General features: G+C 38.5%; 1 protein-coding gene across 3 annotated transcripts in view; it reads left to right on the top strand.

Moving 5' to 3' along the window:
* Window positions 1-17,497, top strand: part of Mical (Molecule interacting with CasL) — a 305,178-nt gene that overhangs the window by 215,817 nt on the left and 71,864 nt on the right. For all 3 annotated transcript variants that reach the window (XM_071679258.1, XM_071679257.1, XM_071679259.1), the window contains one exon: window positions 13,717-13,976. In XM_071679258.1, the coding sequence (XP_071535359.1) occupies window positions 13,717-13,976 (260 nt within the window). The remainder of the gene's footprint in view (window positions 1-13,716; window positions 13,977-17,497) is intronic.

Below are 17,497 nucleotides of genomic sequence, written 5' to 3'. Positions count from 1 at the left end.
AGCGTTTAGGGCCTGAACATACAGGAGGGTGAAAGGTGTGCAAGGAATAGTGAATTGGAACGATGTGGTATACTGGGGTATATATATATATATATATATATATATATATATATATATGGTTTGGGCACATGGAGAGAATGAGTGAGGAAAGATTGACCAAGAGGATATATGTGTCGGAGGTGGGGGGAACGAGGAGAAGTGGGAGACCAAATTGGAGGTGGAAAGATGGAGTGAAAAAGATTTTGTGTGATCGGGGCCTGAACATGCAGGAGGGTGAAAGGAGGGCAAGGAATAGAGTGAATTGGATCGATGTGGTATTCCGTGGTTGACGTGCTGTCAGTGGATTGAATCAGGGCATGTGAAGCGTCTGGGGTAAACCATGGAAAGCTGTGTAGGTATGTATATTTGCGTGTGTGGACGTATGTATATACATGTGTATGGGGGTGGGTTAGGCCATTTCTTTCGTCTGTTTCCTTGCGCTACCTCGCAAACGCGGGAAACAGCGGCAGAACATTATCTCAGAATATATTTATATATATATATATATATATATATATATATATATATATATATATATATATATATATATTATCCCTGGGGATAGGGGAGAAAGAATACTTCCCACGTATTCCCTGCGTGTCGTAGAAGGTGACTAAAAGGGAAGGGAGTGGGGGGCTGGAAATCCTTCCCTCTCGTCTTTAGTTTTCCTAATGAAGGAACAGAGGAGGGGGACCAAGTGAGGATATTCCCTCAAAGGCTCAGTCGTCTGTTCTTAATGCTACCTTGCTAACGCGGAAAATGGCTACCTCACTAACGTGGGAAATGGCAAATAGTTTGAAAGAAAAAGAAGAAAAGCTATATATATATAATTTTTTTCTATACTTTGCCCCATAACCTCCATCAGACCAAAGTATAAAAGTCCTCTCAATTGCATGTGACCTTGCTGTTGCATCACAGCATCCTGATAGAAGCAACAACAAATGTACCACTGTGTGTTACATAGCTAGAACAATGGCATATTCAGTATAGAATGTCTGCATTTCCACCAAAGTCTTCAGTCACCCTTTTAGCTCCAGACAAATATGAATTCATCGTACATCCTCCTATCACTTTGAAGGATCAATTCCTTTCAGTCAACTGAACACTTACCATACTGGGTATCACATATCACACACACAAGACATTCACTACCCACACCATAAACATGGACACAAAAGCAAAAATCAAAATAGATGCCCAGACCACTAATGTAAGATTTGGACAAGAAAAAAAAATCCTGTAGGATTCTATTCAGACAGTTCATGTGCCCCACTCTGAACTATGCCTCACCTGTGTATCAAAAGCATATATAACAGAGCTGCAAACCTCACAAAATATAGCACCCATAACAGTCATTGGCTGCTTAGGAACCACAAATATTCAGCACCTGTACAGTGAAACAAAGATTCTTCCAACACGGTCCCACCGTAATATGTTCAACATTCGTTTCCTTGCAGCAGCATAAGGCCCTTCCCATCCAGACAGTTCCATAAGTAACCACCAACCCTTATTAGAAATAAAAAGCTTACATGTTCATAACACTTGAGCAGCCTTTCCCCATAGATCCCCTCAACCTTAGTGAACACAACACTGAATGAACCGAAAAGTACAAAATAATCACCATCCCAAATTAGTTTGAAATGCCATCCCACTAGACATACACTTGTCTTAATCCACACTCCCAAGACATATACAAGTTATACTCTCTTGCCTATTCTCTGGACTGTACCCATCATTAATTAATACACCATGAACACCTTTCAAAACTGCCATGCAACCACCACTGTGAGAAGTTGCACATTTTATGTTCATTTGGTGTTTATTATCCCCGCACACATACACACGAATTATAGTTCATGACTTATAGGCATGCCAGGTAAATGTGGCAACCTTCTAGAGCACTGTGAAAGCCCTACAAATGATAGAAGGAACTCCTGGGGCAGGAATGTAGGGTAAAGTATATTTTATTTGTAATTACCCATATCCCTCCCTGAAAGTCTTGATGTTACCCAAAACCTCTTTCTAAAGGTTCCTGCTGCCCATGGCTGCACAGCTTCTAGTAGGAGGGAAATGTGGACTCCTCTGTGGTGATACAACCTCACAACTAACTCTACAAAGCAGCTCATAAACAATTGCAACACCATAGAAATACAGTCCATAAGAAAGGAACTTCAGTGTACTGACTACAACATAATGCTTTCATACCTTCCCTTGCACATATATACTACCCAACCACAATTCCTGACCATCACGCTCAACCCTAATCTTTCTGGAGATTTCATTGCCCACCATACTACTCTCAACAGTCATACCCAAGATCTCCGAGGTGATTCTCTCATAAACTAACCTCTCAATTTCCTCAACCCACACAAGCTGCCAACCATCACCTCTAGCAGCCAGCTTCACCGGATGTCATCTGCAACCCATTCACCCTACATGCACAGACTGCCAGGAGCAGTCCTCAGATGTTGTACACCAAGCTGTTAAGTTTGGAAAAGTAATAAGAAGAGGAAAGATGAAGGAAGGAAGAGAATTCCACTGCTTCACTTTATGAGGAAGGGAGGAGGTATCACAAATGGCAATTTCTCATATGGTTAGTCACCAGCACAGAACAGGGACTGCCAGGAGTGCACTCCTCATGTGTTGTAGATCAAGCTGGAAAGATGGAAAAGAATCGGGTTTTGTAAAGCAGATTTTGTGAAGATCATAAACCATTCCGCTAATGTGGGAAACGGCAGAAAAGTACGATCAAGATACGAATGTGGGTGATGATTATATATGCATCATGTGACAGCAGAGAATGGAAGCAAAAATGGATGTAAGTTCAGGAGAGAAACTATGTGATAGGGATGGGTAGAAGAGATGGTGGAGGAGGGCATGATAGGTGGATGTGGGGTCCCAGGTGAAAGTATCATCATGTCATGTTGAAAGAATATGGGAAGTGTGTGCACACAGCAGGCACGAGTGATGGAAATATAGACTTCAGACATAATAATGTCATAAAGACATATGATACAGACACAGGGAAAATTGGATAGATAAGATTATGATTGAAGGAGTATGATATTTGTGTGCATGATGGGCAGTCATGGGAGAGGGTTGGGAGGGGATTTATCTGATCAGGTGGTAATATATAGGTAATGCTTTTATTGTAGATGGTTTAGGACCACAAATGTGAGTGAGGAAATGAGAAATATAAGTGTAGAAAAGTTAAGGAATGAAAGTTTGAAACTTCTAAGAGAAGTTAAAGGAAAAGTTAAGAGAATCTGAAGTCCTTTAGAGTGAGGTTAAGATGATGTGGAGGCAGTTCAAGAATGCATTAATGGAAGCAGCATGGTGGAATGAAGATTTAAGAAAGCTGGAGGAGAAAAAGCAAATCGGGAAGGAAAAACTAAACTTAGAAGAAAGTATAGCAGTGAATGTAGGGCAGGGTGTAGAATGTAGTCCTGATTAAAGAAGATGGAATTTACAAATATAACAAAATTAAATGTGGATCGTGTATAAAGATAAATGAAAATTCAAAGAAGAAATTTTTCTTGATGGAAGTGAATAAAAGTAGAAGAGAGGTATGTTTAAGAAGAGAGTGTATAAGACAAGTATGGGACAATGCTATTGACAAGGGATGAGGTTTGTAAAATCTGAAGAGAGTATTTTACAGAATAATTGAAAATTATGGTTAAAGATCTGTCTCTTGGTACTGGATGAATAGAGGTAAGGAGGGAGAGGAGTAGATTACCAGTATTTGAGAGAAGAATTCAATGGAAAGGAGGAAGTAGGAAGAACTGTAAAGCTCTTTAAGAATGGAGTTGTTGCAATATAGGTGGAATGGTGAGTGAGATGAAGAATATAGGTGAAATTGCTATGGAATAGATGTGGGGAGTATGTATTGAAACGAAAGTTCTCAGGTGCCTGATGCCTTGATGAAGGACTTGATTTTTCCACTACATAAGGAAAACAGGAGTGGAGATTAGTTAAGGATTACTGAAGAATGTTTCCATTGCATAGTTGGCAAGAGGTTTGGTAGGATAGTGATTGACTCCATTTAAAGTATTGTTGAACCCCTTTTTGTTAAAGAACAATTTGGGTATTAGACTAGATGTTTGCACTTACAGATTGTTTTAGGTAAAAGGCGCATGCAGCATTTATGGATTTAGAAAAGACATGGATAAGTGGGAAGCCATCCATTGATGGGAGTTCCAGGAGGCAACAGATGTCACAGATATCGATAGATAGACTTAGGAAAATCATATGTAAGGTAAAACAAACTCCCTCTAGGAAGTTCTGATACTGTGTGTTGTGTGAATAGGACATCTGGCTGCTGTTAAAAGTTTTACAGTGGAAATAGTGTGTGTAAGAGTGAATAGCGTTATGAGTGACTGGTATGAAATAAGTCTTGGAGAACATCAAGGTTGTGTGATCACCTTGTGTATATTATGTTTTTACGGATGGAACATTTGATGAGGTAAAAGCAAAGTTAGGTGTCAGTTGTATACTAGTTAACCATGGAGACGCAATGTAAGTTGCCACAGCTTTTATATGTTGGTGGTACTTTGTTTTTGGCAAAATCAGAAAAGCTAGATAGAATGGTAGGCTGTTTTGAGAATGCATTTATTAGGTTGCTGTCAGTGCACAGAAATAAAGGTGAGATACTAAAATTTGAAAGGGATGAGAGGTCAGATGGTAATTTTAGTTTACACTTTAAAGGAACTGAAAGTTTTGGATGAGTTATGATAGTAGAGGTAGAGCTGAAGTTGTTAGTTGAGTCATGCATGAAAAGACACCTGAAAGTGCTCTGAAAGCTCTATCAAAAAGGAAAAATTTAAGTATATTGTGAGCTTTGCATGAAGCATGCATAAAGGAATACTTATCCTAACTCTGATGTATGGATGTAAAATAAAGTTTGTATGCATTAAGATTAGTAAAAGAATATGTGCCGTGAAGGAAAAGATGACAAGCTCGGTACAGATGGAAGGAGGGTTGTAGAATAAAGAATCAAGGCGTGAGAAGAATATGTGATGTAAAGAAATCATTAGATAGGTGCATGAATAAAAGTATCGTGGTGGTATGGCCATGTAAAATATTTGTTTCGTGGTGGTATGGCCAGGTAAAATATTTGGAAGTCTGTAATTTGATCAAGATACATAGCACAGTATAAGGTACAACAAGGAGAGGAGGACCTTAGAAGAGATAGTCAGATGCAGTGAGAGAATTGATCAGGGCTTGAGATATTTAAGATGAAGATGTTAGAAAAATGATTTGGAACCCAATGCAATGAAAGCATTCAGTGTGTGGATATGGTAACAGTGAAGAAATTGTTCTCATTTGACAAATATTTATCTTTTAGCACAAAGTTAAAAGTAAGGAGTGCTTGTCAAAATATAGAAGTCCATTCATGTTTCACTTTAGCGTACTGTGCATGGGTTGAGGATGTGTGTGTGAGCAATTGGAGGTTGTATGCACATGATCCAGCCCTCTAAGATTGGGAATGGAGTTAATGCTGGTAGACTTGAAATGTTTTGAGTTCTTTAAAGTAAACAGATTTAGTTTTCATTTATGGCAATACTGATTACTACTTAATCATATCTAAAGATGAAAAAATGGAAGATATGCATGTGAAAAAGACTTCAAGCTTTGGAAATGAAAATACATAAGCTTGGCTTTGCAGATAACACATGATTCATGTTCTAAAAAAAAAAAAGATAAAGGTACCTTGTCATGATGAAAAGAGAACTAATGTCTCAATAATCCTGTTTACCTTTGGTGTGACAAAAATTAACACTAACAAAAGGATTTGATTAGATACACGTTTTTAAGTTGATTACTAGCAAATTAATTTTTTGATAACATTACTTAATTCATCAGTGTTTGAAGAATTACATATAGTAGTAATTGCAAGAATGCTTGAAGATGTATCATCCAAGCCTGTACAAGGTGAGATTTCAGCACTCGGTCCAGATGTTTGCTGTGCGCATCACTCACACTTGCTATGCATTTACACCATGAGTTGTGACTGAACAACTCTTCAAGAGGAAGTAAACTTCCTTTTATAAACAAAACATGGCCTCTTCTAGTTGAGGCAGATCTTCGTTTGGTTGATGATACTCCTGGCCCTGGCGTTCTTGGTCCCGATAATTCGTGGATTTTGGTAGCCTAAGATGACAAGACCACACATGCAGCTGCTCATCTTCTACACCAGCTGTGTTAAGGCCAGGTGAGATAAAGACTTGCCATTATCAGTCGGTGAACGCCAGTCACTGAGGAAGGAACAAGGTAATAATACAGAATCCAAACTGGCTGACATTGGATTTGGGGTGTGCTGTTTCCATACAAATTAGGGGTTGTAGCTGGAGGTAGGGGTAATGTACATTGGCATTAATGTTATCATGTTATCACTGTTACTGGATCATACTAGTAATGTAAGTACATGGCTGTAAGAATTAGCCACTTAGTTTGTTGGGTAGAGCTGTGTTTCAGTCCTTTCAGTTATCACCTATGTCCTCCAAATTGAAATTCATTCTGGTTACTTTCATCTTCAGCTAAATCACTGTTTTCTGACATCTTCATTTCTTTTTATATTTAAATTTCCACAGGGAGCATGCATTTAGATGTTGCTTTTAAAGTATGAAATTACTTGCATGCAATTTGAATTCACATTAATACACCACTTACTGTTTGTATTAAGTTTGTGTTACATGCATGAGTTTTTCATTTCTTACTAACGCTGTAAAAAGATTCACCATCCTTTGTAATAACACGTGTTGGTTAGTTATTGCAACTAAAACTAACCCAAGGATTCATGGGCTTGCAGATGAGAAATGGACCCCAAACATGGCCTCTTATTAGCCATTGGTCTTTAGGGTGGATGCAACAGCGAGATGGCGAGATATCTCCACGGCACTACACAGCTCTTATACGACGAGCCTCCTCTCTTCAATATCATCCTAAGCACTTCCACAGTTACCATAGTGATAGTTTTGATCACACAGACTTGAACATTTATGAGAGAGTTGTGCATGGTGATAAAAAACCAGCTAAAAGAAATCTGACATACCTAAAAGGAATCAGACTAAAAGATAGATTAGGAACATGTTTAGAGAAACAAGATTTACATTATAATGTAGCTTATAATGCTAGAAATGATATGAAATTAGATTCATTTCTACATAGATGTTCTGAAAATTCTGCTAATGTTTATTTTGTGAGAAATGACAGATTATCAAAAAGTGTGAAGTCCATGAATAATGAAGGACTTGTAAAGGATTTTGGTCTTTTAAACATTGATCCTAATAAGCATCATGGGAAATGTAAACATAAATCTCAGTTATATGTAAAGTTATCCAGTGGATCTCATTTATCTGAGAGTAATGATTTTCAGTCTTGCAGAACATATACAAGGAATAACAAATACCTACAAGAGCATAGTAGTATGGTAGATTCTAGATCACAAAAGGACAGATCTTCAAGACACTCTTTGAGATCTTCTGCTGATGGAAATTTTTTTGGTCATAGCTTTAAAGAAATTGACATAACTTCTTCTGAGACATCCCCAATAAATGCATTATCCCCTTCAAATTTTAACAGTAACTCCTACGTTTCCCATTCCTTATTCTCTTCCTCATCTTCCTCAGATGTTTCTCCCCATCAGAAGCTAATTTCTGAAAGACCATACTATGACTGTGGCTATGACACTGACTATGACTCAACTCCACCTCACTCCAGTGCAGAGTGTGCTGATGGAAAGTTGAAGGCAGCAGATTCCTCACCCATATGGAGTCGTTACTTATGTTGGCTCCAGCGTATGACCAAGACTCAGGGTTAGTCCAAGCGGGACTTAACTAGATGTCTGATAAAGTACACTTATTTTAGATTATTTCCTATGTTGCCCTGTTTTTGTTGTGTGTAATGGACCAAAGGTTAAGCTAATGATAACTCTATCATGTAGTATTAATTCAAATACTAATGAAATTACATATGTGACTTAATTTGTAATATAGAATATATAGTAATACAGTACCAGTAATGTAAAATCTAGAATAGATACTTAGGAATTGTACAGTTTTTTGCCAGTGTAAAATTGCTGTATTGTAATTGAAAATAAATCAGACAATTAAAGACACTTGCAGTTTTGTACAACATGTAAATATAGCATTGGCATGCCAGAGCCAGCATCTTGCACAAACCTGCACTCTAGTTAGACCTGAATGAGACACAAACCACAAAGGACACTTCTGACTGACTGTTATGTTATTTGAAATGTTTATCCTTCATTTTCCTTATATTACTTGCTTTTTTACCATTTCAGAAGTAACATATAATTCACCATTGTTTCTTTATCATCCTCCATTTGTATGTGCACTATTGTAATCTCTTCTTTATGTGTTCCTGTTAATTCTCCATTCTGCATATCCTTTCATGTTTCTTGTTGGTAGTTTTTCAGGCCTTGCAAGCATCATCTTAGAAGACGTGCTGTTTGCAGTGGTGGGAAAAAGTAAAAATTTAGTATCACTTTATAAAACTAAGAATTGAAGTACCATCATGTTTGTTTACTATTATGAATTTTAAGTATTTCTGACTTGGGTGAGTCCAATGAGCATCAAAGAGTGAGTACTTATTCATATAAGGGTTATAGATATTAACTGCCCTCCTCATTCACCACAATATATATGAGGCCAGCTAATGAACATTTGTAGAGATTCATCATCCATACACCAACCTTCCATGATGTTTGATGTCAGTGCTATTGTGGTGGAGTAGAGCCTTTTGCTCATCAGACCTTACTGCTCACTTGTTCACACTTAGGTTGTGTGGAGTAGGTGACTGCTGCTCTAGCTTTATTCACTCTTTAGTGTTTTCACCTCATTACCTCTGCTTTTGGACATCAGAGATGAAGAATCTCTATCCTTTTGTGTGTCTGTGATAATACAAATTGTATTTATCCCCCAACCCCCACCACGAAGATTAGACCTACAGCCATCCATTCAACACCCTCCCTTACCAACATAGAGAAATATATACCTCATTTTGGGTGATCATTTAAGTAAACAGAGGCATTATCAGACTCCACCTGCGTGGAGTTGCACTGCAAATAAAAAAAAAAATCATTTCTGGCAGGGTTGCAGGAGGAAAGGGAGTACAGTATCAAGGAATTTGTCACTAAAAAGCAGTCAGTCATTTTCCTGCAACTGATTGTAATAAAGTGAAGTTACAGGGGTCCCAATCTTTGTTTTATAATATTGATAGTACTATAATGATAATAATGACATTCTATAGAGCAAAGAGAACCGTTTCTTTTTCTTGCACTGGTTATATGTAAGTTTCTTCAGAATTGCACAGTTAAGGGGTCACCAGCAAAAAAAAAGGGTTTGCTTTTGCAGAAGCAACTGTAGCCGTTTTAGATCAGAGAGTAGCATTTTATTGTTAATCAGAAAAAATTCATCTTTAAAGGGTATTACATGATGTTGAAGAAAGAAGTGTGGCATTATGGATGAAAAGCTCTTTCCAGTAAAAGAAAGAGACGTATTAAGAGAATACCATTTGAACTTTGCCAGGCTCTGAATTGATAGACCAACAATAAAAAAGTGCAGAAATCCAGGGTTTGAAAATCCCTCACAGACCTGCTGAAGCTTTAGATAGAGGTGTCAGACTTCAAGTCTGTTTTGCTTTAAACCACCACTAATCATCTGCTTTATGCAGAGATGTACTCCCTTTTTCCTTTCTTAAAGATGACTGATTAGTATAGAAAGTCTTGAAATAGCTGCTGCTGAGGCTAAAGCAGCCATATCTAGCAATGTGTGTGTGTGATTTTATGGGTAGCATCGATAGTCATGCCAGATGTAAATGACAAACTAGATGGGCTTTGGGAGGATTGGTCATACTATTTGATTAATAGTCACTTGATGTAGAGTATCCCTGCCTTGCTATGTGACAACTGCACTATAACTATGGAACATGTACAAATGATATAACAAAAATATAGGAGTCTCGAAGTCAGATAAGAATTATATAATAACATTGGAAGAAGTAAAAGAATCGGAGAAATTTGAGGCAGTTATTGGTAGTAATGTGAACATTCTTTTAAAGGAAGCCAAAATGTAAAATTCCTGTCAGGAGGATAAGGTGTATATTTGAGTAGAGAGGGGGGTGAGTGGTTCTGTTAGAAGATGGATCTACAACAGGGATGCATGATTTCACCATCCTTGATTAATCTGTTTATGGATGGGTTTGCTGAGGAGGCGAATTTGAAGGTTGGGAAGAGGGACAGGCCTTTAGTTTGTTGGGGGCGAGGGGAGCTTGGAATGTGAAGCATTAACTGTTTGCTGATGACATGGTGGTGGTTGTAGATTCAAATGAACAATTGCAAAAGTTGGTTTCTGAGTTTGGGAGAGAGTGTAGAAGAAAGTTGAGAGTGCATGTGAATAAAAGTAAGGTTATTAGGTTCAGCAATGGAGAGAGACAATCTAGGTGGAGTGTGATTTTGAATGGAGAGAACCTAAAGGAAGTGGTCTTTTAGATACCTAGGAGTGAATATGACAGCAAAGGGAACCCTGGATGAGTGTGCTAAGGTCCTGAGTGCATTGAAGAGTGTTTGAAAAGAGAAGTCACTGTCTGTGAGAGCAAAGGTGAGAATATTTGATGGAATAGTAGTCCTGATGGTGTTGTATGGATGCAAGGTAAGAGCCCTAGATAAAGGATTATGGAACAGGGTGAATGTGTTGGAAATAAAATGCTTGGCTTTAATTTAATGTATTGTGTGAGGATGATTGATAGAATCAGGAATGATAGGTTTAGAGGGAGGTGTAAGTAAGTAAGGTGTTGTAAGAGGAGTATGTATGGGAGAAGTGAAGAAGTTGTATTTAAATAGTTTAGACATAATCTTCCAAGATGTGCAACTTAGACAAACCTTTCCCTGTAACTTGGCTTTTATGATTTAGGTACCATCTACATTCCCCTCTTTTGGACCGTCTTTGTTAGCTTTGTGCATCTTAACGTATGGTGACCATACATGAGAAGCATATTTGCTTATCCATATTCTTGAATATTTTAATATTTGCTATTCTCCTAATGTGGGACTCTGGCAACAAGTTAGGGACAATGTTGACTCTTCTTGCACACAATCCTGAAGCTTATTTCCTGCTTTATAATGACGATAGTGAGGCCTTTCTCTTTATTCCAGTTTCATTACATATGCATTGGTAGATTTGATTAACCATGTATCAGACCAACTTTGGGCTCTGTTTAGGTCCCCTTTTAAGTTGATGTAATCCTCCTTGTTTTTTACTTCCTTCCTGACTTTTGCATCATCTGCAAACATATACAGATAGGATTCATTACCTTCAGGCAAGTCTTTTATATATATCAAGGAGAGTAATGGTACCAGAATAGAATCCTGTGGCACTCCTCTGGCCATCTCGACCCATTTAAAGAAGGCTTTTTGACATGCAACCTTTGTTCCCTTTCAAAAATATAATTTTTCCTCCATCAGATTATCCCCCTTATCCCTGTCTGGTGACGTAGCTTCTTAATCACTCTTCCTTGTGGTAGTGTCATGTACTTTCTGGCAGTCCAGATATATCGGTAAGAGTGAACGCTTAGGTTGATAATGTTTCCATGGAGGCCAGTGTACTTCTACTGGCTTTTGTTCCTACAGTTTTTAAGTCGTAGTGGGTTTAATCCCATGACCTTGAATTAGAATATTTGGATGTAGATGTTTATTTTTGCTTTGACAACATTGCTATAGTAAATTCTCCTCAGACTGACTTGATATTCAGAGTTTTATGTTCCAGGCAGCTATGAAGCTGGTAAATTATCCTTAGTTCAAGAGACTATTGCAGATGTACCATTTCTCTCTTGAAATTCTCTGGAGTCTCTATGAATTTTTATTTTCAAAAGAGATCTAAGTCAAAACCTTCTACTTTGAAAGCTTCAGATTTGAAATTTTTCAAACATTATTAAAGAAAAGTGTGTGGAGAATGCTTAAGAAATATCCTTTTCCATAATATTCACCTATCCATGGGAATCTGACTTCTCAGAATTAGAAGAATTACTAATGAATGAGTCATTATATTTCGTTTTTTTTCTGTAGGTGTTTTTGTGACAATGTAGTAATTCCCTAATGTGTTGAATGGATACGTTGGAGGAACATTTATGAGTGAGATTTGACTAATGTTTCTTGCATCTGTTGGTGCAGGCTGTTGAGATACATTATTGTTTTGAATCCTCTAGCTTCTTTCTTTTGACCTAGATGGGGAGGCTTTTGGTTCTTTAACTTTTACAGTGTGATAGTTTTATGAGGAGTAACTAAATTCCACGCAGGGTTTAGACTTAGATTTATTTGTTTGAAGGTAAACATTTATAAGTTGAGATTAATCCCCACCCAAAGTTTGTTACAAGAAATGTGATTATATTGGCTTTTTCACACAGCCCTGAAAAAGAAAATCAAAACTTTTGAAGATTTAATTAGTCATATGAAAATTTACACACATTATTTATTCCTCTTAGCTCTTTTAAACTTTTTTTTTTAGCAAGGAACTTTTGTTAAATCAAGAAGTTAGGACTTTTTTCCACAACCAGAACTGTCTACTGAGCCCATGGAGTAAGAAAAGTAACTTTTGCCCTGTTTTTCTTACTGGATAAGATTAGCTTAAGAAGTCTAGTACAGTAGACAATCACTTGTATAAGATGAGACCAGTTCATAGATCTGTTAGACCTCTCTTCATTAGCTGTAGGTTTGCCATCCTCAGAAAAGGATGATCCAGAGTTGAGGCCATTTTGTCAACAAAAATATTTAATGTTCATGGGACTGTGTCTGTTAGTGTGGGATGTAGGTTTTAGTGTGAAAAACGATTTCTCTTTTGGAGGCAGATCTCTGTAAGCATCTGTTTCTTCTTTTTTCATTTCTTCTGTCCATTATACCGTATTCGATATGAGAGCTATTCTCAAGTCCTGACTGCAGCATGACCGAATATAGACTTGAGTGAATTGCAATTGTCGATACGTGGTTGGTAGGCACTACTGTACTTGCACCATGGTGCCATTGATGTCATAGGCCTGGATGGGTTGCTTTATGGTTGTTGAATACCTATTAGCATTATTAGGCTTCATAGGTAAAATGGTGATAAGTTTATAAGTGATGGTGAAATCCTAGTGGATGTGATATATTTAGATAACGAAATTTTTAATTCCCATATGAACAAGTGCTCTCAAATACTCATAAGGCTCTGCCTCACAAAAAAAAATTATTGTTTATATGTGAAAACCAACATTTTTCTCATCATTAGCTAATTATCATGCAGTTCAGTACTCTTTGCCACCACCAGAAGGAAAAGTAATATTTTTTCTTTTGCAGTTAACACAAATTTACTGCCATATAATTGAACCTCAATTTCCCCTCGCACAGCTCCTTTTCAGATGTTATGTTCACTAGATGAGAAATTAAAAGACAAATCTGTCTATCTTTATTGTGTAAGCTGTTTCATTAATAAGGATTTTGCATATTTTTTGGAATGCTTTAGATAGTTGTAGTCCAGTAGGACCTTGGAATTCATGATCAAGGCTTATTACTGCAAGCTGATGCAGAGGCAAGTGACTGGATATTTGGCTTGATTGCCACAGACTGCAGCTCCCACCTCTTTCCTTGGGCATGGCACGTAGGTGATGGTGGCACACACACTATTACAGGTACCAGTGGTGGGGGCAGGTGAGGCATCAGGTGCTCTTGCTGGAAGTATTGGAGTAGGGAAAGGAGTTTCACGTATTGGCATATCCCCTGAAGACCGAGGCACAACTCCAGAGCGTGTTGAATTTGAAAATTCAGTAGTGGAACAGAGTGATGAGGAAGAATATCTTTCTGAGGACGAATGGACCGATCGTAACTTTGGGGCCTCTGCAAACGAATTGGATGATTCTGATGGTGAAGATAGTGACTACTCAGATCTCAGGTAAAGTTCTATTTCTCATGCTCTCGAAATGGTAAGTAGATATCCTGTGAAAGTTGTTTTCCATATGTTATGCATAGACCTCTTATCACGTTGACTTTGTTTTGCATTTTAAGCAAGTTGATTCATTATGTAGAGTCTTCTTTGAGGAGCTTGGTTGTCATACATACATTTTTTGGGTAAAGAATCAAAATTCTAGGTCTGTTTAAGGATGCCATAGGGGATTGGTGGATAGAAATCTCTCTCTGTTATTGCTGTGGTAATAACATATTAGGCAAGGTTTATAGACATTACTAAATAAATTTAGAATGAGAAAATGAAACAAATGAAAGAAAAACAAGGTGATTCTGTGAGAAAGGAAAGTGGACATGTATGTTTGGATTCAGTAAAGATGTAGAATACATAATGATTCAGTGATATGGTTGTATAGAAATTATTGTGGATTGACATCTTAGGGATTGGGACAGTACACCTTTCCTTGCGCTGGTCCTGTATTGAGGATTCCTTGACGGGCAGCTAAGGTCCTAATATAAGGATCTTATGCTTCTGGCTCTCATTTGATTTTCCCTTATGGGAAGTAAGTTATCATTTGATGGTGACACAGCACTAGTAATGGATTTGAGAAAGAAACTGCCTAAGTTGGTTTTTGAGTTTGTGAAAGTGTGAAAAAAGAAGGTTGAGGGTAAATACATCCCATTCCTCCCCCACTCCCCTTACCTCCTTTGTTCTCACCTTTTTCCATTCTGTACTCAGTCTCTCCTGGTGCTTCCTCGCACAAGTCTCCTTCCCAAGCTCACTTACTCTCGCCACTCTCTTCATCCCAACATTCTCTCTTCTTTTCTGAAAACCTCTACAAATCATCACCTTTTCCTCCACAAGATAATGATCTGATATCCCTCCAGTTGCACATCTCAGCACAGTCACATCCAAAAGTCTCTCTTTCGCATGCCTATCAATTAACACATAATCCAGTAATGCTCTCTGGCCATCTCTCCTACTTACAGACGTATACTTATGTATATCTCTCTTTTTAAACCAGGTATTCCCAATCACCAGTCCTTTTCAGCACATAAATCTACAAGCTCTTCACCATTTCCATTTACAACACTGAACACCTCATGTACACCAGTTATTCCCTCAACTGCCACATTACTCACCTTTGCATTCAAATCATCCATCACTATAACCTGGTCTCATGCATCAAAACTACTAACACACTCACTCAGCTGCTCCCAAAACACTTGCCTCTCATGATGTTTCTTCTACCAGTAATCAACCATCTCTCTCCATCCACTTTCAGTTTTACCCATATCAATCTCGAATTTACTTTCTTACACTGTATCACATACTCCCACCACTCCTGTTTCAGGAGTAGTGCTACTCCTTCCCTTGCTCTTGTCCTCTCACTAACCCCTGACTATACTCCCAAGACATTCCCAAACCACTCTTCCCCTTTACCCTTGAGCTTCGTTTCACTCAGAGCCAAAACATCCAGGTTCCTTTCCTCAAGCATACTACCTATCTCTCCTTTCTTCTCATCTTGGTTACATCCACACACATTTAGACACCCCAATATATATATATATATATATATAAGGCAAAGGGGATAAGAGTGAGTGCTCAAATTACAGAGGTATAAGTTTGTTGAGTATTCCTGGTAAATTATATGGGAGGGTATTGATTGAGAGGGTGAAGGCATGTACAGAGCATCAGATTGGGGAAGAGCAGTGCGGTTTCAGAAGTGGTAGAGGATGTGTGGATCAGGTGTTTGCTTTGAAGAATGTATGTGAGAAATACTTAGAAAAGCAAATGGATTTGTATGTAGCATTTATGGATCTGGAGAAGGCATATGATAGAGTTGATAGAGATGCTCTGTGGAAGGTATTAAGAATATATGGTGTGGGAGGCAAGTTGTTAGAAGCAGTGAAAAGTTTTTATCGAGGATGTAAGGCATGTGTACGTGTAGGAAGAGAGGAAAGTGATTGGTTCTCAGTGAATGTAGGTTTGCGGCAGGGGTGTGTGATGTCTCCATGGTTGTTTAATTTGTTTATGGATGGGGTTGTAAGGGAGGTAAATGCAAGAGTCCTGGAAAGAGGGGCAAGTATGAAGTCTGTTGGGGATGAGAGAGCTTGGGAAGTGAGTCAGTTGTTGTTCGCTGATGATACAGCGCTGGTGGCTGATTCATGTGAGAAACTGCAGAAGCTGGTGACTGAGTTTGGTAAAGTGTGTGGAAGAAGAAAGTTGAGAGTAAATGTGAATAAGAGCAAGGTTATTAGGTACAGTAGGGGTGAGGGTCAAGTCAATTGGGAGGTGAGTTTGAATGGAGAAAAACTGGAGGAAGTGAAGTGTTTTAGATATCTGGGAGTGGATCTGTCAGCGGATGGAACCATGGAAGCGGAAGTGGATCATAGGGTGGGGGAGGGGGCGAAAATTTTGGGAGCCTTGAAAAATGTGTGGAAGTCGAGAACATTATCTCGGAAAGCGAAAATGGGTATGTTTGAGGGAATAGTGGTTCCAACAATGTTGTATGGTTGCGAGGCGTGGGCTATGGATAGAGATGTGCGCAGGAGGATGGATGTGCTGGAAATGAGATGTTTGAGGACAATGTGTGGTGTGAGGTGGTTTGATCGATTAAGTAACGTAAGGGTAAGAGAGATGTGTGGAAATAAAAAGAGCGTGGTTGAGAGAGCAGAAGAGGGTGTTTTGAAATGGTTTGGGCACATGGAGAGAATGAGTGAGGAGAGATTGACCAAGAGGATATATGTGTCGGAGGTGGAGGGAACGAGGAGAAGAGGGAGACCAAATTGGAGGTGGAAAGATGGAGTGAAAAAGATTTTGTGTGATCGGGGCCTGAACATGCAGGAGGGTGAAAGGAGGGCAAGGAATAGAGTGAATTGGAGCGATGTGGTATACCGGGGTTGACGTGCTGTCAGTGGATTGAATCAAGGCATGTGAAGCGTCTGGGGTAAACCATGGAAAGCTGTGCAGGTATGTATATTTGCGTGTGTGGACGTATGTATATACATGTGTATGGGGGTGGGTTGGGCCATTTCTTTCGTCTGTTTCCTTGCGCTACCTCGCAAACACGGGAGACAGCGGCAAAAAAAAAAAAAAAAAAATTTTTTTTTTTTTTCATACTATTCGCCATTTCCCGCATTAGTGAGGTAGCGTTAAGAACAGAGGACTGGGCCTTTGAGGGATATCCTCACATGGCCCCCTTCTCTGTTCCTTCTTTTGGAAAATTTAAAAAAAAAAGAGAGGGGAGGATTTCCAGGCCCCCGCTCCCTTCCCTTTTAGTCACCTTCTACGACACGCAGGGAATACGTGGGAAGTATTCTTTCTCCCCTATCCCCAGGGATAATATATATATATATATATATATATATATATATATATATATATATATATATATATATATATATATATACCTGGTTTAAAAAGCGAGATATACATAAGTATACGTATGTAAGTAGGAGAGATGGCCAGAGAGCGTTATTGGATTACGTGTTAATTGACAGGCGCGT

Source organism: Panulirus ornatus, chromosome 29 (assembly GCF_036320965.1).
Source record: "Panulirus ornatus isolate Po-2019 chromosome 29, ASM3632096v1, whole genome shotgun sequence".
Taxonomy (NCBI): Eukaryota; Metazoa; Arthropoda; class Malacostraca; order Decapoda; family Palinuridae; genus Panulirus; species Panulirus ornatus.
The sequence above is the reverse complement of the archived record's forward strand: the minus strand, read 5'-3'. Positions and strand labels throughout refer to the sequence as shown.